General features: G+C 44.8%; 1 protein-coding gene across 1 annotated transcript in view; it reads left to right on the top strand.

The window, feature by feature from the left end:
• Positions 1 to 4,614: 4,614 nt before the first annotated feature.
• STK10 (serine/threonine kinase 10) overlaps positions 4,615 to 25,916 on the top strand; it is a 79,675-nt gene continuing 58,373 nt past the window's right edge. Inside the window, exons 1-2 of the mRNA XM_006270860.4 lie at positions 4,615 to 4,871; positions 22,388 to 22,552. Of these exons, the coding sequence (XP_006270922.1) occupies positions 4,716 to 4,871; positions 22,388 to 22,552 (321 nt within the window). The 5' untranslated portion in view covers positions 4,615 to 4,715. The remainder of the gene's footprint in view (positions 4,872 to 22,387; positions 22,553 to 25,916) is intronic.

Consider the following 25,916-nt stretch of genomic DNA (forward strand, 5'->3'; position numbering starts at 1 on the left):
AGCCAAAGATGTGATGCCGTGGCCGGTAAAGCTAACCAAACTCTGGCATGCATCCATCAATGCATCTCTAGCAAGACCAGAGACACCATCCTCCCGCTTTACTTGGCATTGGTGAGGCCACAACTATAGTACTGTGTCCAGTTTTGGGGCCCCCAGTTCAGGAGGGACATGGATAGGTTCAAGAGAGTCCATAGGAGAGCCACCTGTATGATCAAAGGCCAAGAGAGCAAGCCTTACGAGGAGAGGCTGAGGGACATGGGATTCTTCAGCCTGGAGAAGAGAAGGCTCAGGGGGGATTTGGTGGCAGCCTATAAGTACATAAGGGGAATGCATCAGGATCTGGGAGAACAGTTGTTCACCAGAGCTGCCCAAGGAATAACAATGTCCAACAGCCAGAAACTCCTAGAGGGCTGATTTAGACTGAACATAAGGAAAAACTTCTTCACAGTCCGAGTGTCCAGGGTCTGGAACAGTTTTTCCCCCAAAGGTGGTGCAAACACCTACTCTGGACTCATTCAAAAGATGTTTGGATGTTTATCTTGCTGGGATCGTTTGATCCCTACAGACTTCCTGCCTATGGCAGGAGGGCTGAACTCTATGATCTCATGAGGTCCCTGCCAGCCCCTAATGTCTATGAAATCTATTAAATATATTATACTTTATACTATTGTACTAAAAAAATTGTACCACGATAACTGCTGGTATTGTTAAAGGGATGCAACACCCTTAGCACTGTTTCTGTTTCTGTTTCTTACAAGGAAGGGAAATAACTAGTGCAAGGCACATTTATACCACTATAATTGAGTCCACACTAGGGGTTGCCCCTATTGCCAATATGTGACAGTTACAGAAGTACAACATCTTTACATAGACACATCCTAAATTGCAGTGTAATAATCAAGCAATCTAGCAGAGTTAAGTCAACAGTTTCCCTCCCATAGGATGGAGATCTTGTATAAAAGCTTGTTTCTACACACATCGCTGAGTATTGTACATTGACTTTGACTACTATGAGTAGTTCTATTCACCTCAATGGAACTATTCAGGTCTGTGACCGGTGTCAAGTGCTTGCAGAATCAGGCCAACTATTGTGAGTCTGCAGCAGATTGTCAATGCTTGTTGAATATTTTTGAGTCTCCTGTCTTTCATTCCTGATAGCATTTTTAAAACTAGAAGAATAGTCATGGATTGGTAAGAATGTATGTGCCGATTTGGCTTAGCTTTAGTGAAACTTGTTGTTCCACGGTGCTCAGGGGTTGGGAGAGTTCCTAACCAGCCTCTTGCCTGGTGTCACTCTTAGCGTTCGGGCTGCTTGGGTTGGTGTGCTCTCAGAGGCCTTCGCTTGCAACCAGCTTCCCAGAACTTGGGTGTGATGCAAAAAGAAAAATTTGAATTCATGTTCAGTGGCAAAAGCTCTGACAGTTTGATTGTCTTTTAGGATAATACACTAGCAGGTCTGTATAGCAATCAGCCCGGCTCAGCGAAATAGCACAGACAGTAGTAAGTGACCCATCATGCCCACTGACACCCGCTAAGTCACTACAAAGGACAAATCTCACAACCCCTGATGCCCCTACCCCATTCCAATTCTTATTCCTCTCTTTGTCCAGATGTCCCCTTTTTACTTGTCTCTTTGCCAAGTCTGGACACCTGAAGCTCATTCCTTGCCAGTTTCAGCTCCCCCTACCAACTTTGGGCATCTAGGGCTTATTCCCTGCTGATTTTCAGGTATCTCCAGCTCACCCCCTGCTGAGTACAGCTCACTTCTTATCTCTACTTTACTACCGAGTTCTAAACTTTTTACTCCTCAATTTGTTCAGCTACTATTTTTTACAGCATTTTGGCTCACTGAATCTTTTATCAGGTCATTCAGCAGTCAACGAAGCCTGCTACTCCCGAGGTCCTTTGCAATGCCTTCGCAGCTTAACTACGGCCTAGCATGACCGAAACTCCTAGACAGTCCATGACACAAGTGTGTACAAAGGACGCATATAACTATGATTGTGTCCTTTGGTTTTCTCCTGCCTTACATTTAGCTGGCAAGCCCTTTGGGCAGGGATTGTCTTTGAATATGTGTTTGTACAGCTCCTGGCACAACAGGGACTGAGATTAGGGTTGGGATTCCCTGTCACTACTGCAATTATGAATAAAAGTAGTTCACAATAAGAAGTAACCAAGGGGTGAGCACAGTGCACACAAAAAAGATGCAGATATAACAAGTTTAAAATGCTGAAAACAATAGCCCTGATTCTCTTTTTGCTCTAGTATTGCCAAACCCACATGTTGAGTCAAGTCCCAGGAAAAATTAAATTGGCTAAGAAACAAAACAACGTTGGGTCATTTAATTTGCATTCTGGTTTCTAGGGTGCAACTGGGTCACATTTTCAACATTTTCCTATATTTATCAGGGGTAGGAACTTATCGTTTTTTAAAAATGAAACTAAAATCTGGGAACCAGAGCTTTAAATAATGTATCATATATTGTAAATCTGCCAACAGAACCACAAGGGTTGGCCACATCAGTACAAATCCACAACAGCAGCAGTGACGTCCACGTCAAAGAAGCATCACGTTCAATATTGTAGAAAGGAACCATTTCAGGAGACGCAACATAAAAACTGGTCAGGACCAGATGGTCTCTAGTCCAGTGCTGCCCACACTTAAAAGTTTTGCCAACATAGCTACTGTAGTGATCACCAGGTTCAATGAACACAGGCACACATGCATGAGAAGAACTAGACACGTTTTATCCTGGAGCAGTAGGCAAACCTCTGCAGTTCTTTAGCCTAACTAAGTAGCTCGTAACTGAAGGACCATCTCCCAATTACCAATTTCCTCAGTGCCCTTCGTTAGAGAACATCTTTACATTACAACTTCTGTCACTTGAGAACCTGTCACTAGAACCTGTTTCCCTAACCAATGTAGCTGGCATGCTAGTATACCTGATTTGGTACAGGCAACTGGTACAAGCCATGCTGAGTTATACTAGAGGGTACAACTGAGTATGTTGGGTCTTTGCTGGTGGGGAGTGTTGCTGATCTAACTCTCTACCAGCAAACTCAGTTCTAAGCACAGGCAAGTTCCCAGGCATATCACTGCAGTATCAAATAATTCCTCTAGATGTCCCTGCTTTATACTGATTTGAAGTTCTCTGTAGGTAATTTAGGATATGCAAACTATTGTGACTTAAGTAATTTGGGTTCCAACCCTTTAAAATCTCCCATTTTCTAAAGATAAAAACAACCCCCAGGTTGTTAATTTCAATTTTAGGTGTGAAGAATGTCATGACAATTTATCTGGCTGCTTTTGCTGATGCTGAACTTGAGGGAAGAAGTGCTTTTCTCCTGCCAGGATCATTTTAGTTTTTTGGGTTAGAATCAGACATCTATGATTTTATGAAAACTTACAAGCATGACTCAATTGTGCAAGCACTGCACATGCGAGTGACCCTATTGTGTTCAACTGGATCAGTCATCTGTGTAATGCTTAAGTGCATGACTGGATCTTGGTATGTAGCCACGAATGAAAACAAATAAACGTTGACTTTTGTGAAACCTTTGTAGGGCTACATTTTATCATTCATATTTCGCACAGGCTGTGTGTTGATAAAGAAATAAAAAATAGAGAACTAGGAGAGCTGAGTGCCGTTCTCAGCAACACTTTCCACTGGAACCAACCTACTTAAACCACTCTGTGACTTAATCTATGCATCTGTAAAATGGGATATATGTTCAGGCTTCATAGAGATGGTGTCATTAATGCTTGTAAATGCTTGGATGGATGAATAGTGAGACCTGGAAGCAAAGTATCATAGTGATTTCTTACCATGATAGCAAATGTACCTTCTAAAAAGAGACACATTCCAGCATAAATCAACGCACATTTTTAATATATATAATTTGTATTCAAGGCCAAATTAGCCAAAACTAATTCCAAATCCAAGAGTCCAGAACCGTAAGTGGCTGTACTACTGGAAAAGGTCCTTCACCGGCACCTGGGGCTTCAGATGTTTCCAACATCTTTAGCAGGCACCCTACTTGCAGGCCCACGCCTGGAGATTTGGGGTTCGGATGCCCCCTGAGTTTTGCTTGCTTTTAGCCAGAAGGCCCTAGGACCAAGCAAAGGAGGAGACTCCCGTTTCCAGAAACTGGGCTTAAAGCCGCTGCACCTCTGGGTACTGAACCACACCAGAAGGACAGTTCTCCTGTGAAGCAGTTCAGGAAAACTGCCTTCTTGGACACACGTCCATGGTATTTCCCCTGCCAGGTGAAGAGGCCACTACGCTTGATCTGAGCATAAATCAATGCATCTGCATCACTTTAAGCACTGGAGAGGCCTGCTGAAGTCAGGTCAGCCCTTGCAGGAGCTGGACCACTGGCAGCTCCCAGTGACTTGGGGAGGTGGATTGTGAGCCCATAAAGAGGTGGCGGGTGAGCAAGCACCTCTCTCTCCACTAGGTGCATCGCTGCAGCCCGCCACGCACCGCGTGCTCTCTGCCGCCCCGCCCAGGGCAAGCCCTCCCGCGGCCGCCGGGGGGCGGGGCTCATGGAACGAGGCCCCGCCCCAGTGGAACGCGGAGGCGGGGCGGGGCCGGTGGAACGTTCCGGGCAGCCAATGGGTGAGCGGCGCCGGCAGGTGGAGCGGCTCGGGCTCCATGTGCTCGGCGCTGTCCCCGCGCTGGTCCCGCGGGACGCTCGGCGCTGCCGCCACCGCTCATGGCGTTCGCCAATTTCCGCCGCATGCTGCGGCTCTCCACCTTCGAGAAGCGGCGCTCCAAGGAGTACGAGCACGTCCGCCGCGACCTGGACCCCAGCGACGTGTGGGAGATCCTGGGCGAGCTGGGCGACGGCGCCTTCGGCAAGGTCTACAAGGTGCGCGGGGCAGGAGGGGCAGCACGCGGCCCCGCTCCCCCATTGCTGCCGGCCGGGCAGCGGGAGGGGGCTCGCTCCAGGCGGGGAGGGTTGGCCGGCTCAGGCACAGAGGTGGGCATCGTGTGTCCCTCCCCGCGTTGGACTTGGGAGCCCCGGCACCCACCGCCCTCCTTGGGCATTTTTCTTGGCTGTCAGATTTGGGCAGCGCGGTGGGCCAAAGGCGTTTGCATCTCCGTGCCCCCTTAGTTCAGGGCTGGTTTGTGGTTTAAGTCTCCTCGCTTGTCAAACAAATCTCGGGCGGTCTTCAGCATTGCTGGGAAAATCCTTCTGGGAGCCCGGCTTGGCTGCGCCGCCTGCATTAGCCGCCGGGACTCGAAACGAGGGGGAAGAAGCGCGGAGCGCCGGAGGTGAGCGCGAGGAAGGTACGGGGAGGCGAGCTTCCACTGGGGCCGGCAGCAAGGAGACGTGAGCCCACTTCAAAATGTGCTCTGTTCTCTGCCGGATGCTCCTGTAGCCCTTCGGGGTCTCCCCTGCCAAACCCCCAAGTCCTGTGAGTGAAGGAGCCTGCTTGGCAGTCAGCCCTGGGAGGGCTGCCTCTCTGATGAAATTGTTTGTATTACTGTGGTCCTCGCAGTCGGGGAAACTATGAGAGTTTCATGCACTTTGAGAAGGAGACCTGATTGCTGATTCTGGGAACAGATGCAGTTCTGTAAACAGTCAACCTTTATGATAAGAGACTAAGGTTGTTGAGGCATTTTTTGTTTAAAACAAACAAAAAAAAATCTAAATGTTCTCTTGTATTTTCCATCCGATGTCAAACAGCAACCTTGTGGGATGCTGCCTGCGAGGCCAATGAGGCTTCTGAATAACAATTAAGGCAGCCAGTGGCTTGGTCCTTGGGACAAGCTGGTGAAATGGATTTATGTTCCTGTGTTTTGCAGCCAGGACTTGTAGAGCAGCTTTGTGAATTTAGGGGTCCCATTCGATCAACCAGTAGGCATTGCCATCTCAGATTTGTCAAAGAATCTGATGGATAATCGCTGCCAAAGAAGGGTTTAAACCTCTCGCTAGGTAGGAAGCAGGTTGCAAATCAGGGTTGAGATACTTTAACAGAGTCCTTAGGGGATGATTACCTGTCCATTACATGTTGTTAGACCCTCATTTTAAGCAGTAATAGTAAGCAGAAAATTTGTGCTGAAGAAGACACCAGCTAAAAGTCATACTTGCCTCTCAATACTCCTTCCCCTAAAGTGAGAAAGTAAAGTTTTTCTGTCTGTAGTCACTAATGGCTCATGTTTTGTATGAGTTTTCCAGATAATGGCAGGGAAGGGGATAACTTATTAAAAAGGTAGCAAAATATGATTGCTAGGTATATTGTGATAAATGGAAGAGGTTCTCTGGAGCAGGCATAGTTATTGCTTTACATCCAGTCTATTTTAAATGCATCTTCAGTTTGTTCTGAATCCATCACTCTCAAGTACCTTTACAATGCACTGAACTATTCCATCAAATTATAACATCAACCTTGAAGTCAAGCAGGCTGCTTGTAGCTGAAATTCCTAACTGCCAAATCCTGCATGCAAGCTCCACTCCAGCTATGTCTCTTCTCTAACTCTTGTCTTTATTCATTTACCTTCTCCCATGTGTCTGGAAAAGCATATTGTAGCATACTGTTCATGCTGCGGTATAGCAACCTAAAGTTAAACCACTTAGCTGCTAGTGCGTCTAGCTAAGCATGTCTGCTTTGAAGGTGTTTTTAACATGGTTGATGTTTAAATGGGGCATGCAGAGTATCAACAGGGATCTAAAGAACTACTTTTTTCAGTCAGAATGATGAAACTTTTCCAGTCCCTGTGCACTCTGTCCCTTGGTTTCCTGCTTAAATGTGTATAAATGTTTTATGTTGAAGCCTGTCGGATGTGGATCATTAGCAATTAAAGTTTCATTTAGAAAATATATAGCAGTATTTTCTATAAAGAAGCAGCCTTCTGTACCCCTAACTAGAAATTAACCCCTTTAATCGTTCTTCCTTTTTCCATCCTCTGACTTTGTACTAGAATCAGGAGTCAGTAATCACAGGCATATATAATCCGGTGGCCTTACCTAGGCTGCTCATGTGAAATATTAGATGCATCCTGTTGTTCTAGGTGTGTGTGCATGCACATGCACACCCAATCATAGATAGTCAAGGAAAGCTTTCAGTCATTTTCTTGACTGCTGTAAAATCATTTTGCTGCACACAACAGTGATAAACCACTGGTCACTTTTTAAGTACTTAAGCTTCTTGAGGAATCTGGGATATTTTAATTGCTTTTCTTCTTGATAGGGAAGTGATACTATACAATACTGCGTCAATTTTTGTCCTACGCTATAGTTTCATCCTACTCCTATCACCAGTTTTTGAGCACTCTGTCTGTTTGCTGATGTGTCTGTTTTTAAAATGCATCAAAATGTTGCTTTTGGCTGATTTTACACATTTGGTAAAAGAAAAATAAATGTTCAGGCTTTGTTTTAGCAGGATTTTTTTTCTACTGTTGAAGGCTAACGAAGGGAAAACTCTTGTGTGTAATGGTTTCATTGTTGAGTGCTACTGTGCTGCGAAGACAACTTCATTAAACACTTTTCCTATATACTCAGCTGAGCAATTTTGAATCCAGTCTGTACAGCCATTCTAAATGCCATTCACTGAATCTTGAGCTCTGCAGCCAAATACAAAAATTATTTGGATTCCCCTACTGGTATATAAAGGTTTTACAACAAAAGAGCACCTGAGTGTACAAGGGAGACAGTGAAGCTAATTATATAAAACTGGACAGTCTGAGGAGAAACAGTTTCTTTCCAACTTCCAGTTCTAGCAGTCTACCATCTCTCGAGCATTTTGTTCTTAGCCTGACCCAGAGTCTTCCTGTGGACTCCAATGAAGACCAGTGTCTGTGAATGCTAGGCAATGTATGTTAAGGAGTTTGAACACTAGATTTGAGATCTTTTATTTAAAGAATAATCTTTAGTTTTTAAAACCACCTGATTTCAAGGCTCTCTTAGGAAAGATGCAATGATTGCTGGAACTCTCCATATCTCTGCTACAGACACCTAAGGGCCAGTCCTCTAAAACTTTACATCATAGCTCCACTAGCTTCCCCCTTTTTGGACTTCATGATTTGTGTGCATGTGTATAAGGGCATTAGGACTACTATGAGCTAGGCTCCTGTATATCTTTATTCTCAAGGGTTGTATATGCCACTCTTGCAATCTATCAGATTGCAAATGTTGGCTAACAGGATGATTAAACTGCATGCTATCAATTTAAGGAAGCCTTTAGAACTGCTGAAGCAGGGCTCAGTTCTGCCAAAACTAGTAGGTGTAGTTCTTAGTATTACAAGCAGTTGCACTAATATCAATGGGACTCGATAAAATTCTATACATTATGCCAGATTTTGAGTGTTTACAAGATCAGGTCCTTTGCTATTAGCTTTTCAAAAAGGCATGTCTAAGGATTTCTTCCATTAGAACTTCCCATATATAATTCAGGGCCTGTTTTGTTGTTTTTGTGTCTTGTGTAATGGTATCATTGTGTTCCAGCATGTACTGTTGAGGACATTTATTGCCCTGATAGCACATGCAGGGTGTGGTCAGGATGTCCCATCTAGTAGCATGGTCTATGATGCTGCTTGCAACCCTAGTTTTGCAGCAGACAGAATGTGTTAGTTGGATACCAGGGATTTTTGGTTAAAAGTTCCATATATCCCATGTGTATATATTTAAGTTCATCCAAACCACAAAGGCCATAAGCTTTCAACTTTAGCAATAGCAATTCATAAAGAGATTGTTATAACATGTTTTCTCCCTCTCTCTTTCTTCACCATTTCAATTTAATAAAAATCCCACTCTAATTATTCAGTCCATAAGAGTAGTAAAGTGCCCAGGATTATGTATTCTGTAGACTAAAGAACTTGGAGCAAGGGAAGCAAATGAAAATAAAATTGCAAAATGCATCATTTTTACAGTGTACTGTATGTATGCCTGATGGTTCTGGAGGCCATGGTGACAGGTGCCTTAAAAATGTTTGGGTTCTTCCTCCCCAATGCTAATCACAGCCACCGCTCTTCGGTGTTGGCTGTGTTTTGGTGATTCAGGCTCTGCTCTTATTGTTTAATTGTAATAACATCCCTTCTTGCTATTTCACTTAATTCTATTTGAAGTTGTTTTGTCCGCTTGACTTTCTTACCACTGTATAGCAAAACAGAAAATAGGTACATACTGTATGTATCCCATGCAATTTTGGCTTGCTCGAAGAGGCAAGGTCAAAAGCAACAAGTGAGTTGGGAAGAGAGAGAAACCTCTATAGTAATAAGTGTCAGCAATCTAGTGGCCCCATGATGAGAAACTGTTATGGTGGCTAGTATAGGCTCCACTGAAGTCAAGACAAAACCCCCACAGAATTCAGTGGGGCCTAGTTTCGCTCTTACGTCCCTATGGGAGGCATGTGGTAAATGACTCAACTATAACTTTTGTGAATACCTTTTCAAAGAGCTTTTCAACTTTAAGAGTGGCTGGCAGGTTGGAAGAGAGAAATTGGATCTAGGGCACTATGTAGCCTTTCATTTAAGGATCTTCAATTACTTGGCAGCCCTCTTGCCCTAGAGCATTCCTATACCAGCTTTTTAAAAATGGGCACTCCAAAATCACAATAGGTACCTTTTTTGCAAGAGCTACTTTTTCTCCTTTCAGAAAGAGCTTAGCAGCTGATATCTGACAATCTGGGGCCCTTTGAAGTGTTTCAGATTGGGCACCCAAAAACAGCTAGTCATCTGAAAATCTCAAGTCATCAGAGTATTGCCCCCATTTTACAGATGATGTCTGTATTCTACCCATTGTAATTGTAATTGTACATTGCTGTTTATGTTCTAACCTTTCAAGTACTTCTGAAGCGGCAGGTATCAGTTAAAATGTGAATGACATTTTCAAGAGTACCAAAGTGACTTGGGCACCTATTGATTTTTCTTTCTTTCTTTTTGTTGTTTTTGTCTTTTAAACTCAGAGGAGCAGGTACTGTAATAGCTTGTTTGCTTCTAGAAGTTGATTACCCTAAGATGGATGTAGACAGACAAACCCTAAACCAGCATAATTTATACTGTTGGAATATTAACTTTGATATCCTCCATCTTCCCCCTGGGGTAACTTTCCAGCATATTTAGTAAAATTACCCTGATTTAGGGGATTGTATAATGTGTCCATTAGTCATTACTCAAGGCAAACATTTTACCAGTCATACCCAGAGTCACTTGAAAAATTTTACCAGAGGCCTCCAGTTCTTAACACTTATTTCTCTTAAGATAGCCAGGCAGTAGCATTTATACTGGGATATTTAAGATGTCCCAGGGTCTTAACAAGTGTAATCATGTGTTACTGAACTCACAAAAGCCCCTGCCTAACTAAATAGTTTGTTCTCTCTTTTCTGTCTGCTTTGGTGCTAGGTCCTGAACTTGATTCTCACTTCCAAATCTTGCTTAGTTCTCAGTTAAGCAGGGCGGGGAGGGTCCTCTTATTTTCGCAGCAGTGCCTGCACATTGTATCTCAGTGTTGGCACCTGGATGTGTTGTTGTGGGAGTTGGCGGGGGACTGGCAAGAGGATGCCTCCTCCATTCATAAGGAGGATAGCGATGGAGCTGCTTCTGTTGAAGATTGGAGAAGCTTCAGTTCAGTCTTCTGTGTTCATCCAATTCAGTTATTGGAAAAAGAAGTCCACGATGCCTATCTTACAAAATATTAAGCCCATAAAACCACCTGTCAGTATTAATATCATTCTGTTTCCTTCTCCAGCAGCTGCCTGTACTGTCATGCAGATGTCCAGAGCCTTTATATAGCTGTCTGGAGACCACTTTCCTTGGCACTGCTGTGGTTAGAAAATAAAGTGAGAACTTGGAGAGGGGAAGGCTGGGCAAAGAGTCTATACTCTGAAGTTCCTGGAGCGTTGTTGGAGCTGATTCTTTTCCATGCAACACTTGCAGGCACATTTAAACACACTGCCACTCTCACTGAAGCCCTTCAAGAGGATCTGGGCTGTAGAGTAGAAGCAGGTCATCAGCTGAATGTACCAGCAATGATTGTTGGGTTTCCAATTAAGGAGATGGGCAAGTGAAGGGCTAATCTTGCTTTGCTACAAGAGCCTAGTTGATCTGACATATTTCTGGCAGGTTGCAAAAAAGTGAAACAAAACGCACAAGAAAAGGCCCTGTAGGCTTGGCTGCCTAACTACCATTCTCTGGTACAGAGTTATGCCAGCTATTCACCCACTGCTCAATTGTGATCTTCCTCCACACCAAGTGCACTGCAAAGAGTTGCTAGGAAACATGCCACAAGTGGTTGCATGGCTTTTTTCCCTCTGGCCTTTAAAAGTTTTTGCCAAGCCGTGACTGAGGTTCACTGAAAGAAACAAGCTTCTTGTATTTAGGGGTTAACAATAAGCTGTGCTGCCAGCTGAGGGGGCCTGTGAGTGTAGTGGCATCCCTTGGTCGCAAAGGCAAGGTCCATGTTTGCTGAGCATCTCAAGAAAACATGCTGGATTCTCCCATCTTCTTTCCTTATCCTCTGCTTCAAATCTTGGATGGGTCCCTGAGAGGGACCAATGAGTTACCAGATAAAGCCAGTGGCTTGTCTCATCTTTTGCTCCATCCCTCCCGCTGCTTCAGAAATGAGTTGAGCTGACCACCTGGCAAGGGGGGGGTGCTGTACTGCATTCAAAAGGACCAACAAGCATAACCCTTTCATCTCGCTGCTGCTTTTGCACTCAGCACCATGATGCTTCTGAAGGGAAGACCAGTACTGGGCTTGTCCCTGAACACTTGTAATCACCATCCCTCCTTGACTGATAACCTGCTTAATCTTGTAATCTACGTCCCACTCCCCATGAAAAATGATGCTGAACTGTTTGTCAGCCCTCAGTATGGGCAGCCATATAAAGAAGGCTTTTGCATAGCCTTTGATCACAGTTTTGGCTTGTTTGTGTGATCTCTTGCAGCTGGGACTTCCACAGCTATTGGTTAATCTCTCTGGCAGTGTGGCTTCCTGTTGCACCTCATCTGCAAAGTTAAGGAAGGCTGTACCGCATTTCATTAACATTTCACGATTTTGTTTTGCAACACATTTCTCTTCCTCTTCCTTTTCAATCAAACTCTTGCGAAAGCATTTCCATGATTGCCAGAGTAAAAGCACTGAGTGCATTTTGTAAGGGTTGGAGAGTGAGTCTCTGATCCCAGCTGACATTTAGTGGGGCACAGCTGAACATGTTTCCCTGTGTTTATTACAAGGAACTAAACTCTCCAGCACACCGACCACCTCGGCTTCAATATTGCTTTTTATGTGGGAGGAAGTGTAAGCTAGTGGTTACAGCCCAGTGCCTTGGAGTTAGAGCCTTAAATTCTATTCAGAGCTCTGTCACAGATGTGCTCTGTGACTTAAACTCTCTTGTGCTTCAGACAGTTTCTTCATCTTAATCTTTCTCTGTTAGCATTTCTCTGGGCTGATGGACCGTGGCTAAACAGAGCTGATCAAGAGGAACATATTAGTAGCTCTCTCAGCTCCTCTTCTTTCCTTTACCCTCCTAGAAGGAACACATTTTTTCCTTTCCATCCAGCTAATGGATAGTGGATAAGATGAGCTTTCCATGCAAAAGCTCCTACACACTGTGAGAAAACGGACTGAAAACAGACCGCATGTCTGCTCTGAGTGGGAGGTGGCTGCCACCCTGGCTAGTTAGCTGGAGCAATAGTTGCATGAACTTCCACACTTCCGTTTCCTATCAGTGACTCTTGGGCCAAATGTAGCATATGCTGGGTATAGCTATGGGGGCAGAGAAGGACACTGGGGGAGGAGTTGATCTGCCGGAGCTGCCAGTTGTAGCATGGTGACAACTCCCTGGTCAGAGAGCCAGAGTTATGTAGGTTAGGGACAGGCTCTATACCTCTTTTTAAGACCCTTTTATAAGTTTAAAGGGCTTCAAAATGCTGAGCTTTGGGGCAAAATAAGACCATGTGGACTGAAATCAATGTACTGACATGGCAGTGGCTGAGGTGTTGAAAAAGGCTTCTCTTTTCTTTGGCTAGATATAGCCTACTATGATTGTAGGGTTATATTTGGAGATGGAAAGATCACAAACAGTGTATACAGCTCTTTTTCTATTGACTTGCTCAGGGCTTGGTGGGGGAGTTTACTTTCCCTCCTGGTGCAAAACAAGCCCTCCATCTAAGCAGTTCACCATGTTATCCAGAAGGCCAGGAAACTTGGTTCAGCCAAACTTGGCAAGCTTAACACTGAAACACAAGTCCTGAGGAAAATGAATGAGTTTGCTCAAAGGTGAGCCCAGCCATGCAGGCCCCATCTTAGAGGAGTCAAAGCACCAGGAAGCGTGGTGTTTCTGTCCTGACTTGTATATCACCATACCCCTCTTACACTACAAAGTGGGTTTGCTGTGCCAGTGTCTTTCGTTGGGTTATAACAGGTCCTAACCGGTGTTCTTAATCTTCCTGCTTTCATACATACCAGAATAAATGACTGGATGTTTGCACCCTTAATACCTAAGGGCTTTTGTTCAGAACTCCTCATAATGCAACCCTAAATCCTTGTTGGAGATCCTTTTTTCTCTTGTCATCTTCCTATGGGCAGAATTTCTTCCTTAGGACAATGAGTTGAGTCAACCCTTGTAATAACGTTTGGAAGCTCGCAGAGCTCAGCTGAACATGGCGCATTTCAGTGGGTTCTTCACTCACTTGGCTGCTCAGACTGATCGATAGACTTGCTCAGCATCGCCTCTTTGTTGCTGGGGGGGGGAGTGAGTGAGGTTGGTTTGGGTCCAATCCTGCCCTGAACGAATTTAGTTGGAGTTTTCTCATAGACTTGGGTAAGGGCAGGATTATGCCTGATGGAGGAATTCATCATCATCATCTGGTACAATGGCCGTGCCCAACACTTCATTGATCTGCTCACAGGGCTCTGCCAAAGGACAGAGGCCATTGCACCCAAAGAACGCTTCTCTGTCCAGTCTCAATGAGTTCAGCCAAATCTTTAAAAGAATTCAATAAATGTCAGCCACTTTCTAACTGCCTGGCAGTGGAGCATCTGTTCCAGTGCCCAGTAGAAAGGGTTAGTGATTCCTTTAAAAAGCAGCAGCTAGTTGATATTGGGGACACATTGCTGTCCTTCACTCCTGAAGATGTAAATAAGAGTCTGCCATGTGAAATGGTCTTCAAGTTTACTTGTTTCCTCACAGATGAGTCCCTGTGTCCTCTGCCTGTTATATCTGAGTTCATCTGAAAGCAGTTAACTATCCTGCTGTCCTTGAGAAATAGATGAATGAGCCATAGCTTTATCTATACAGTCTGAGGATGTTTGTATGCAAAGTCCTGCTATCAAGACTGTCAGTCCTGAAAGACAGTACAGGATGAGCTTACAAATATATCAGGGGAGAGCATCAGGGGCTAGGCGAACAACTATTCACCAAAGTGCCCCAGGGAAAAACCAGGAGCAATGGTCGTAAACTCCTAAAAGAGGGTTTCATACTGGATATAAGGAAAGGACTGGTTCGTGTGACCAGACTCTGGAATATATTCCCAGCGAGGTGGTACAGGCAGCTATCCTGGAGATCTTCAAAAGGAGACTGGACACACACCTTGCTGGGGTTACTTGACCCCAGCAGTCTTTCCTGCCCAGAGCAGGGGGGCTGGACCCACTGATCTTACAAGGCCCCTTTCAGCCCTAAACTCCTGTGAATCTGTGCAGAGATCTGGATTTGATGCTCCAAAATCTATCTGAATGTTAGACTCTTTGCAGTGTGAATGCAAGGCCTGGATGAAGGTGGGGAGCAGTGGGAGAGAGAATTTTAACACAGATCGTGACCATCAATGTGGTATGACCTTTGTGACTTCAGAAGGATCATGCTTTGCTTTGGAAGGGGTGAGTGGGTACTTGGCTATGCTGGCAGACAAATGGAGGGGGACCATATCGTGACTGGTGCATATTTTTACTAGTGATATCTTAATTGCTAGTTTTCCCTTTAAAGCTGCATCTTCATTTAGAGCCTTATCCAGAATCATCTCCACGCTGAGATTTCTTTTTCTTTCAGCAGCAGTTTTACCTATGGTAGCACAAGATTAGGTCCTCTAGTAGCATGCTCATTAAAGCCTTAATGTCAGCCTCTGAATTTCCCTAGAGTGTATGGGGTGACTCATAGTTGCAGAAAAAGATCTCTTTGGCCTGTCACCTAGACTCAGGTTTGTGCAATCCAGTAAATCACTTTGGCATCTGTCTTGGTATGTCCTTGTCTGAATCTGGTAAAACAAGTCTTTTATCTTGGGTGATGGGCATGTCCTGTCTAGAGGGAAGATGATTTATTTGTCTTTATGCAATTGTAAAAGTTCCTTTCTTTTGTAGAGTTCAGGCTTTATTACTTAAATCCTTAAACCGGGTAGTAATGTTTTTGCCTCAGCCTCCAAGTAATACTACAAGCATGTTCTATTGCTCCAGGTATTACCAACATGTTACAACTGAACGTGTTTGGCAGCCACCTCTAACTAGGACTGCAACTAAACCCCTCCCTCATTTCTTACCTTCTGTCCTTAAATTCTGCAGATGTTGTTACTCAGTGAGTGACTTTATCTGATAATTTTTCCAGTTTTAAATGCACATTCCAGTCTTGATTTTTAAAAGTTATTAGCCTCAGCTAATAACTAATTTGCAGAATGGATGTAAGATTTCAAAAGCTAAGGCTATAATGATTCTATCCAGAGGTCACCAATGTAACCCCGGCACCTCTGGCAGCTCTTTGCTTTCTGCCATTCCTCTGTTGATTAGCAGTACAGGGCTAAATGTTCCTTGGCATTAAAATGCCCTGGAGTGGGGCTTTAAAAAGCAGAATTAGATGCACTTTGGCATGAGCTGCCATGATCTATAATCAGTCTGGCATCAGGCATTTTGTATTCTTAGCATTTGAGCATTCACCTGCTGAGTTCTCCTCATTCTCGTATATCAGCAACCTTCAGTGGAAAAATTGACGGACTGGAATTTTGCTAATTCTTTAAAGGTTGCACAGCTGGGAGTATTTTACCTGAGAGCAGCAATACTACTTAATCTTCCCTGCTTCTTCATGGCTTGTTATCGGGTTTTATTGCTCTGGCACCATTGTAAGCAAAGTGTGTTCAGGAGACTCTTGGGGTTTTGGCTAGATTATGCTCAGAGTGTTATATCCCAAAGTATTTCTTTTTAACAAATCTGCCTCATAAAAGTGAGCAGTGGGTCACCATGGTTTAAAAACATGCTTTCCTTTCCAGTATTTGTGTAGGTTAAAGCACTGACTAGAATTACTTGCTTCCCAACACGGATCAATCTAGTTGTCTTTTCCTGGTGTCCACTGTACCCTCCAAAACCCAAACAAGACCGTGAAACCAGATAGACCGAGGCAGAAAGTTGGACTTGTCCAAAGACCCAAAGGAGATCATATATAAGTGGAAGGCTGGAGAGAATTTGGCAACCGCCCTTTCCTGTGTTATTGTCTTGCTAGTATATTCTGATCGTTTTCACTAACGGCTGAGATAAGAAGTGTGAAATTTAAGTTTAAAGCCCCTATCTGGCTTGTAAATGTGAAGTGTGCTAACATGGATGGCAGTGCAATCATGGGACCTTAGAATTAAACAAATCTGACTGAAGTATATAGTATGTCATGCCTAGCAAAATGTCAGCAGCATAGTTCAGGGAAATGGCCAGCCATGAGTTACAAAAATATCACATACCAGAAAGCAGCCAAAATCTGTCACTTGTGTATCTGGCTTGCGCCAAGTGGCTGTTCTAGGCTGGTTGGCTTGCTTAATGCTATGCAATACAGCTGTCAGACTGCACGCAGATATAGCCATGCCGTTCAGCACAGTGTGGTTGAGTTTGGCAGAGAGAACAAGCCTCAACTTTCAGTTCAGGGTTTGATTGGAAGGAGAATATATGGACACAAAATACTTCTAAAGACCCAACTGGAAAAGGTACCCTGAATGCCAGGTGCCTAGTGTGGAAGTAAGCGTGACCTGCTTTTAGTACGATTCTCATATATAGGCAAGCACATGTTCTTTTTTTAGACCCCTCTGGCTAAATCTGATGTAGTAGAAGGACCAGGTTCAGTCCCAGTATGAGTAAGTGCTGCTTGTCCTCCCATGCATTCACTTGGGGCAGGGACTGTAGTTGGACTGGGGCCCAGCTCTGCCAGTGACCTCTGGGGTCTTGGATAAATCAATTAACTTCTGTGCCTCAGTTTCACGCTCTGTGAGTTGGGGATAACAAGTGTCCTTTGTGAAGCACACTGAGCCCTTCTGGGAAGCACAGTGCCACAGTGGTGATGTTGTCACGAGCTCCACAGCAGCACAGCTTGCCTTTCTGAGTCACCATCCCATTCCTCAGCAATGGGTCTGGCAGGCAGTCCTCTGCTTCCTCAGAAGGTTGTCTGGTCTCAGCCAGACTCCTGCTGATGGATGACTGTGTAACTTCATCTTCCCATGCTTTGCAAATCTGCCTGCCTTGCACCCTGCACTGGATGGCATGGAAAAGGAGTGGGGGCTGCCCCAGCTGGGTCACAGTCATCCAGTTTTCTGACTCAGTGCTGCCGAGACACGGGGTCCTCTCCTTTGCTGAACTGCTACCAATTACTTTCTGCATTAATGGGCAGAACAGACCAGTAAACTGAAGACCAGGAGTATAACTGTGTCATGACTGCTTAATGTAATAAGCAGACTGGAAAGCTAGAGCTCCAGACCTTTATTATGGGCATCCATGAAGTGTCATAGGATGGAAACTGTTGTCTAGCAGTGGGAAGCTTGAAAATAGTGATTGTGCCAAAGTGGGTAGAGGTGCATGGCTATTGGGCCATGATTTATGCTTCATCCTTGCCAGTATGATCGAAGTCTGGCCCAAGATTGTGTGAGATTAGCTGAACAGTCAGTGGTAACAGATGCAAGGCAAGGGAGAAGGCAGTCCCTGTCCTAAGGATCTTCCAGCCTGTACAAGTACTTCCTTAGCCATTCCGTCAAAAATGGATACGTAAGCTAGTGATGTGTTAAAGCACTGTTTTTTGAGCAAGAATTGCTCATATCTGGAGGAAAGATGTAGCCAAGAGGGTTGCTGCATTACTTACCTGTTAGTCATCATTATTCTCTTCAGTGACTCAGGTGGCTTGTAGGATTTCAAGATGCCTTGTAACCTTTTTTTACTCATTGGGAAACTAAGACACAGAGGAAAGCAACTCATCCAGATTTCACGTGCAGTTAGTGGCAAAGTTGAGAACAGCTCTCCAGCCTCCTGTCCAGGCTTACCTCATTTGTGAGCCTGAGACTGATCTCTGGCTTCCAGTTGTGATGCTTCAACAAGACATGGATATGTAAAGCCCCAGTGCAATAAGTGTCCATCAGTAAGTCCTGCGAGTGCCTCTACCATGTCCTTTCAGTGTTGTGTCTGCCTTCTGCTCAGCACAGCAGGGTGTGTTCTGATCATGGGCACACACCTCTGTCCCAAGTCACATCACTGCCTCCAGCATACACTTGCCACAGATGACCCCCCCCCCCCCCCCCCCCCCCCCCCAGCAAGGACCTGCGCTCCAGGTTTGAGACTTCTGTTAGGTCCCTGCCACTCCTAGTGTTCAGTCAGCATTTTCAATGCAGTGTTTCACAGAGTATTGCTCTAATACTCTTCATTTTCAGTATAGAATTGCACTGACTAGCATGGTGGCTAGTGAACCTGGCTGTAGTTGTAAGCTTCATAGGTTTATCTGTTTTAAAAAAAAAAAAAAAAATCTTCAAAATCCAGCCCTACCCAGAATGCCCCTCTGTTCCCCAGAGGACAGGCTCCTTACCAATGTGTATATTTGGGGGTGGGAGGGAGCCTTAAAAACTAGGCACCTTTCTTCCCCACGCATTGGGTATAAGACTTCAGAGGAGATGCTGTGCTGCAAACTTACCTTCTAGGCATCTGCAGAAAGGAGGCTTTATCTGGGGACCTTCTTCTTCAAAAAAAAACAAACCCCCAAAAAACCCAACATGTCAGAGCTCAGCAGGAAGGCAGGGCCTTTCACAAGGGGCTTGTGGTTCTCAACAGAAGTGAAGCTCTGTTTGCTGAAGTAATTGTACAAGTCAGCAATGCTGCCGCGGGGTGGCAACTGGGTGGTGGCACCAACTCTCCGGAGTAGCCCGTGGATTCCCCCCCTCTGCATTGCAGACAGGCTTCACTTAACACCTGGTGAATGCTTACTTCTGCCTGCTATTTATATTCATGGGCTGCTCCACACTTTCAGTGAATATTTGAACTGCATGGTGCTCTCACTCCTTCCTGGTGGCTTTCTGAGGCCTGGACTGTAGTATCTTGAAATGGACCCCTGGCTTCCAGCTGGAGGGTGGGCTGATGTAGACCTGAGTGTTTCTGGGGAGCCCCACAAGGCACATTCATAGAGGTGGGGTGAGGACAGTAGGACAGAGGATGCAGCATACAGAAAGAGAGCACACACAGAGCAGATAGGTATAATTAATATGGTCTGGAGAAGAGAATACTGGCAGTACCGGAGAGGCAGTGTGACACTATAGACTTTGACTCTTTTTGTTCACTTCCATCAAAACTTGGACTGATCCCTGGCTCCCAATTGTGCACTACTGCGCAAGTGCAGTGAATATGTGTAAAGCTCTGTGTCTATTCATACTCCACCAGTAGGGGCAGGGGTTGGCTTAGGGCATCAGTAATGCCTCTGTTCCCTATTTCAGTTAGGGATAGGGATTTCCCTTTCTGAAATAGCACAGTTCACGTTTGTGCACTCTGCTTCCGTGTGCTGACTAAGTGTGTCAGGGAAGTGGAGAGTCTGGAGGACACTATCAGAAGGGAAATGTTTATGCATTCTGTGACTGCGAAGGGAAACCCCACCTTTTCTCACAGCACTTATCTCCCCTCCCTGGATCTCCACCAGCCTCAAGTTGAGTGAATGTATTGGGGCTTTTGTTCTTGTTCTGTATAAGTTCTTGTACATTCTTAGAAAACCTCTTAGTCTGGAAGACATTACTCTCCTGCATTTGCTCTGCTCTCCCACAGACCCACTTACCCTCCCATTTTCCAGTGACCTGGTGGCAGTTTGTTAATTAGCTAGTCCTAAAAAAGAAAAACTCACCCTTGTGAAACCAACCTGAATGTATGTTTTGCATTCAGACAGCAAAACCTGAAAGAAGCAGATCCTGTCCTGCTGTACAGGTGCACGTGTCTCAGAATCCTGGGTGGGCGCATCTTCAAAGACTATTTGAGGCTTTGATGCCTATGTCCTGGACAGGGGAGAGTTATTTTCTTGTGCAAGAAGCTCCCTCCCCACATCCTGTAGTTTCCTCTCTGTTCCTTTACCGTTTTACTTAGCCACTTTCTCAGTACATATCATCCAGCTGCATAAAACAAGTCAACTGGACCTAGACTGTTTATGCCAGGAGCAAATCCTTCTCTACGCTCTATGCACAGAGTTTTTAAACAGGAGAGCAGAAAGGTAGGTCATAACTAGAGCCTGCCACTCTTTCCTGCTCTGCAAACAGGAATGCACAGCAATGTGACTTTCTCCTCCGTCACATCCTTGAGAATGCATCATCATGTCAAGCAGTTACATGTCTGCCTGCCGAGAGTACTCCTGTGCTTGTGCAGGTAGGAGGAATAGACATTCAGTATATGGGGGACTAAAAAGGAAACCAGAACAAGAAAAAATACCTTCTGTAGAGCACTCTTGTATTTATGGGGAAATGGGTTAGGGGAGTCGCTGGGAGTTTCCTCCACCATCCTAACTGGTGATTCTATGAACTTCTGCAAATGCCTTTGTGGAGGGTGCAATATTCTGAGTCGAGCAACCCAGGGCTGGTGCCTTTCTTCTTAGATGAAGAATGCTAGCAATCATAAGCCTAATGGGGAAGCCCTTTTTATTGACTCCTGCAGTGGGTCTGCTCTGCTGAGTGTAAAGCACCGCCAGCCAAGTGAAATAGCCTGACATCCTGTTCTATGAAGGCCCCTCGTCTTCGCTTCGGAGAGCGCTGTTCGGAAGACCTTCAGGCGGCAGCTGCCGCCAGCACACTGGTCTCTAGGGATGAGTTGGGAAAGAGCAGAGCGGGGAACTGAACTGTGGAGGAAGGGATGTTGCAGATTGTGAGAACAAGCAGCCACAGGGCCTATGATCTGGGAAAAATGCACTGTGGCTCCCTTGCTCCTTGCGCATGCCCAAGTTTCTGCCCTCTACATTGGGCTCCTCAACCTGGCAGAGGTTGAAATGGTTTGTGAGTCACTCTACTGTTGCCTTCACACTGCTTATGACTGTGTTGGGGAGCTGCTAGCTGTTTGGTCAACAAACCTTTCGTTTAACCTTGTTGGCTCAAGGTATTGGCTTAAAATTTTTTGCGAGTGTTGGAGGCATGGGCAGGGCTAAGGAATGAGAAGAAAATAACTCTGCAAACATTCCTTGATAGGTACGAGCAGCCTTTTTTCTGGCGATGTGTGACGGCAAGCAGGGCAGCTACCCCAAACCTGTCAGCAGTGTCTCTCGAGATCAGCTGTGTGTTTGTGGCTTCAGCTGTTCAAATGCACACACTGTGTCTCCTCACCCTCTCTTATTGCTAAGAGAGATTTTTTTATTTTATTTTTTTTTTATATAGACAAGAGTTAATCATGGAAAGCTCTTTGAGTGCCATTGCCTTTTTCCAACTACCTCTGATTTCCACGCCCCTCCCCCTGCTCCTTTATATTTAAACTGATTCCTGTATAATCCCTTGCATTTGGCCAGAGGTTAGTGAGCTTTTCTGTTATCTGCACTCACTAGTGGTCTGTCACTACCTCCAGAACTGATACAGTAGTGCACTGGGTAGGGTAACTGAGATCCCGACAGCAAGACTGACAGTAAGGTCCCATTCAGTCAGTGCTACCCACTTGCATGTGTTGGCATTTCACCTTGCTGTACTGTGTCTAGGGGAGGAAGGAGTGGAGGGGGAGGCGAGAGAGGTGTTTGTTCAGGGTTGTGCTATGAGGCTTTACTTTTGGAACTGGTCTGAAGTTTTACAGAAATACTGGGCAAATGCTCCTGCTGAAATCATTGGGATTTATAGACACTTAGAACCTCCTGAAAATAAAGCCTTTACCCCTCAGGTTATTGATCTTGCTTTTTTTTCAATTGCCTTCATGCTACAATCAGTGGGATCTTGGCTCTAGATTCCCCCCCCCCTTTTTTTTTTTTTAACATCTCTTCCTTTTTGCAGTAGGCAGTGATGAGGAACAAGAAACTATTGGTAGAGAACGGTCACTATAATAATAATCCCATTCCTTGAGTTTCTAAACAAAGATATGTGTAGCAGAAATGCAGCTGCATTCTCCACACCACCTGTGGCAGGCACTTCCAAATTCACACTTGTCCCATTTAAGAGAATGGCACAGTGATTGCCAAGGCATCAACTCCTTTCCTCAAATCTATGTGCTTACTTCTGTGTTTTATTTTGCAGGCCAAGAATAAGGAGACAGGTGCATTAGCTGCTGCAAAAGTAATTGACACCAAGAGTGAAGATGAGCTGGAGGATTATATGGTGGAGATTGAAATCCTGGGGTCCTGTGATCATCCATACATTGTCAAGCTACTGGGAGCATTTTACTATGACACCAAGCTCTGGGTAAGAGGCTACTGCTGCGTGCCACTCCCCATCCCATGTCGACTGTTTCTCTCTTTCTCTCTGCCATGCTGCAGAGGTGGAACACACTAGTTGAGGTCAAAGTAGCCTACTTAGAGCATTTAGCATTTTAGAAATCCAAGCCATGCTCAAGCCCCTGTTCTGACAGTCACTTAATCACCTTGGTTTTTGTGCTTATAAATAGCCTAGAAAAGCTCCCAGGCTTTTCCTTGATGAGAAGAACATTCTAGCTGTTTGGATGCACAGTCCATCTCAAGGTGCATTTATAGCACTTAAGTCCCATTTTCCAGTTTAGATTATAGAAGAGTTCAAAGGCCATCTTTAATGCCCAGCCTAGCCCTCTTTTTTTTTTTTTTAACCTTACATGGTATAAGAGGAGACTGGCTAATATGGGTTTCTAAACAGCTCAAGTTTTTATTTCAGGTTAGGCTGCTATAAGACTCCACATTTTGTACAGGCAAACTTTTAGCATCCATGCCTGGCAAAGTCCTCCCACTGGAATGGGCCTGTTTGTGTGCTTGCAACCTTTGGGCATTCTCACTGTAGCATAAAATGCAACCAAACTGGTCACTTGAGGTGGCCACTTACCACAAGGTTGGAAGAACAAGTTTGTTCCACTCTTGCATTCCAGCTCAAAAGATATAATTTCCCCTCATATTTTCTCTGTAAATTGATTCTGTTTACTAAACTTCCTTTGTGCCAGAAGAGAAAAGCCCTCTTTTATTTTCTGGGTGCTGCCCAGAGGTGGTAGAGAAAGACGCAACTCTTCACCTTGCCAGCTCCCTTTTGCTTGGTCGAGTCGGACAACAAGATGTATTTATGATGGTTGGGATGCCTGTGTGGGGTTTCTGGAATCTAGGATGCATGTAGGATTTTCACATGTCTCTCTCCTGACAATTAGGGATGTAAATATTTTTTTTTTTAAAATCTGTTTAACCTCTTCTAATGATATCGGTTAAATGGTTAACTGTTAACGCAGCAAATCAGACACTTCTGCACTTCCTGGGGCCTTTGACAGTTGGGGGAAGAGGTGGCAGCAAGCCTTCCAGACATCACAGCCCATGTGAAGCCACCCAGCAGTAGCGGCAATGCTGGCAAGTTGGGAGGGAGACAGCACCTATGAAGTAGCAGCTAATTGCTTAATTGAGTCTTTAAGCTGCCTGCTGCTTTTCTCTTTAACTGCATAGGCTATGGGTACTAGTCCTGTGTCGCCCTCCCCCCCCCCCCCCCCCACCTGCTCTACGGTCTACTGGTATAAACCTAGCGTTTAAACACTTAACCTTTCACACCCCCACTCCCAATATCTATCTTGCAGTTGCACTGGGGTGGGCATAGCAGCCTTCGAGCAATATTCTTAAATTGTGAGAGTGTAGGAGGCTCCCTTCAACTCCTTTATAATGCCTCTCACCTCACGAGCCTTCACGGACTCCCAGCATAATCCTTTTTTGGTGACTTTAAAAAGCTACTAGCTTGTTCATTCTGACCAGGTGGCAAAACCCTACATCAGGGAGAAGGGTTAAGGCATGCTAGGACACAGCCTTGACTGAAACCAGTTGTGACTGCTCTAATAATGCAGTCCATATATTTCTCAGGCAAGTAGCAGAGCTGTGCTGCTTTGATAATATTGTGTCTTTTCTTAAATTTGTCAAATCCTTATCTTTCGCTATCCAGTTTTAATCTGGTTTGTGGCATTTGAGAGGGTGTTTTGGGTTGGGGGGGGGTTTGGTGCCCCCCCCCCCCGCCAGATCAAATGAGAGATGCAGCTATTTCCTTCTGGTTAGCCTTGTTGTTCTGAAGGAGAAAGCTTGCATGGTATCTCAAGCCCCTAGCATTTGGATGGCAACTGGTATTGGTACAGAGCAGTGATTCTCAACCAGTGTGCCTGGAGATCCTTTTGAGGAAGCCTCGCAGTCGGTATTCAAACAAGATTTGCAAATTAAACCTAGAAATTTTAAATCCTTAGTGTTAAAGACCACCCTGACCTATTGTGGTCTTTCTTAGTTCTTTGCAACAGAAAGATTGTTTTGTTGTTTTTCTGTAATCAAAAAGCAAGTAAAAACTAGGATGTGGCATTTTCTGAGGGGTGTTTTGGATCTACTGAGGGGTGCCTCACCCCTAAAAAGGATGAGAATCACTGATTTAGAATCAAGAAGCAGAGTGAATCTGCACCAGCAACAGGAAAGACCAACATCCTTCCTAGGAGAGGATTCGGAGGCTGCAAGCTCCCACTGACAAACTGACTTCTGCAAAATTCATCTTTCCCAAAAGCCCAACAAATTGTAACATTTGGAATTGGAGACAAACTTGTGCATTAGTTTCTACATTCTCCCACCCCCATTGCTGCCTCCTCTACCATTCCTCAGTCCTGCTAGTCTGCCCAATTTTATTTATTGGCTTCTTTTTAGAAAATGTCAGCTTTTTACACTTCCCCCAGCCCCGTCAGTAGGAAGCTTTGCTTTCCTTCCTGGAGGAGACTCCTACAAATCCATTTTCCCTCTGCTCTGCTCTGCTTTTGTCTGTAAAGCACTTTGTAATGGTCATGTGCCTCCTGCCCAACTAAAATTACACATCCCCTTTGAAGCTAATGGAACAAAACCTCCTGTATCAAAGCCTCCCACGAGGGGAAATATTATAGCCCAGCCCATTGTTTGTGGGGGGTTAGTATCATCCTATTTAGACTGTTTGTTTAAATAGTCCTGTGTCTCACTGGCTTTGGAGGAGGAAAATAGACCAGTCTGTTCTTTTCCTAGTCTTTGTTTTGAAGGTATTCTTGACATAAATAGGAAGCTGCAACTTCTGGATCACTCACACCACAAACAAAATTTTTGCAACCAAATGGTTCTTGGAGATTTAAACACTTACTCACTCTGTAAAATAGTTTTTAAATTTTTTTTTTTCCTGGAAGTGTTTAGAAACAGGGATGTGAACCTTGCAAAATTTGTGGGATGACCTTGTTCACAGGGTGCCAGTGCAAGAAAGGAGCCCTATTCGAACTGCTGTGAAAGCAAGCCATGAATGTCAAACCTTGTGGGTGGCCCGTGGGGGTTTCCCTGTCTTCTGAGCCTTGTGTGAGAAGAAAGTGCCCTGGGTGAGAGTGCAGTAAAATTTCAGGACATTCCCCAGCTGGTGAGGAGAGAATGATTCACATAGTCCAGAATCCTTGTTGCCAGGCCATGCATTAAGCAGTGCATAAGTCTCACTTGACTGATGTGCTTGTTCCAGCCAGGCCAAGCACCAGGAAGGGCACTTGCTTTGTCAGATCCATGGACTGTTCTCCTACACTCCTGAATTAATAAGGAAAATGTGTGAACAAACCTGACATTCTTTGACATCTGCTTTTCAGAAG

This window comes from Alligator mississippiensis, chromosome 9, assembly GCF_030867095.1.
Source record: "Alligator mississippiensis isolate rAllMis1 chromosome 9, rAllMis1, whole genome shotgun sequence".
Lineage (NCBI taxonomy): Eukaryota > Metazoa > Chordata > Crocodylia > Alligatoridae > Alligator > Alligator mississippiensis.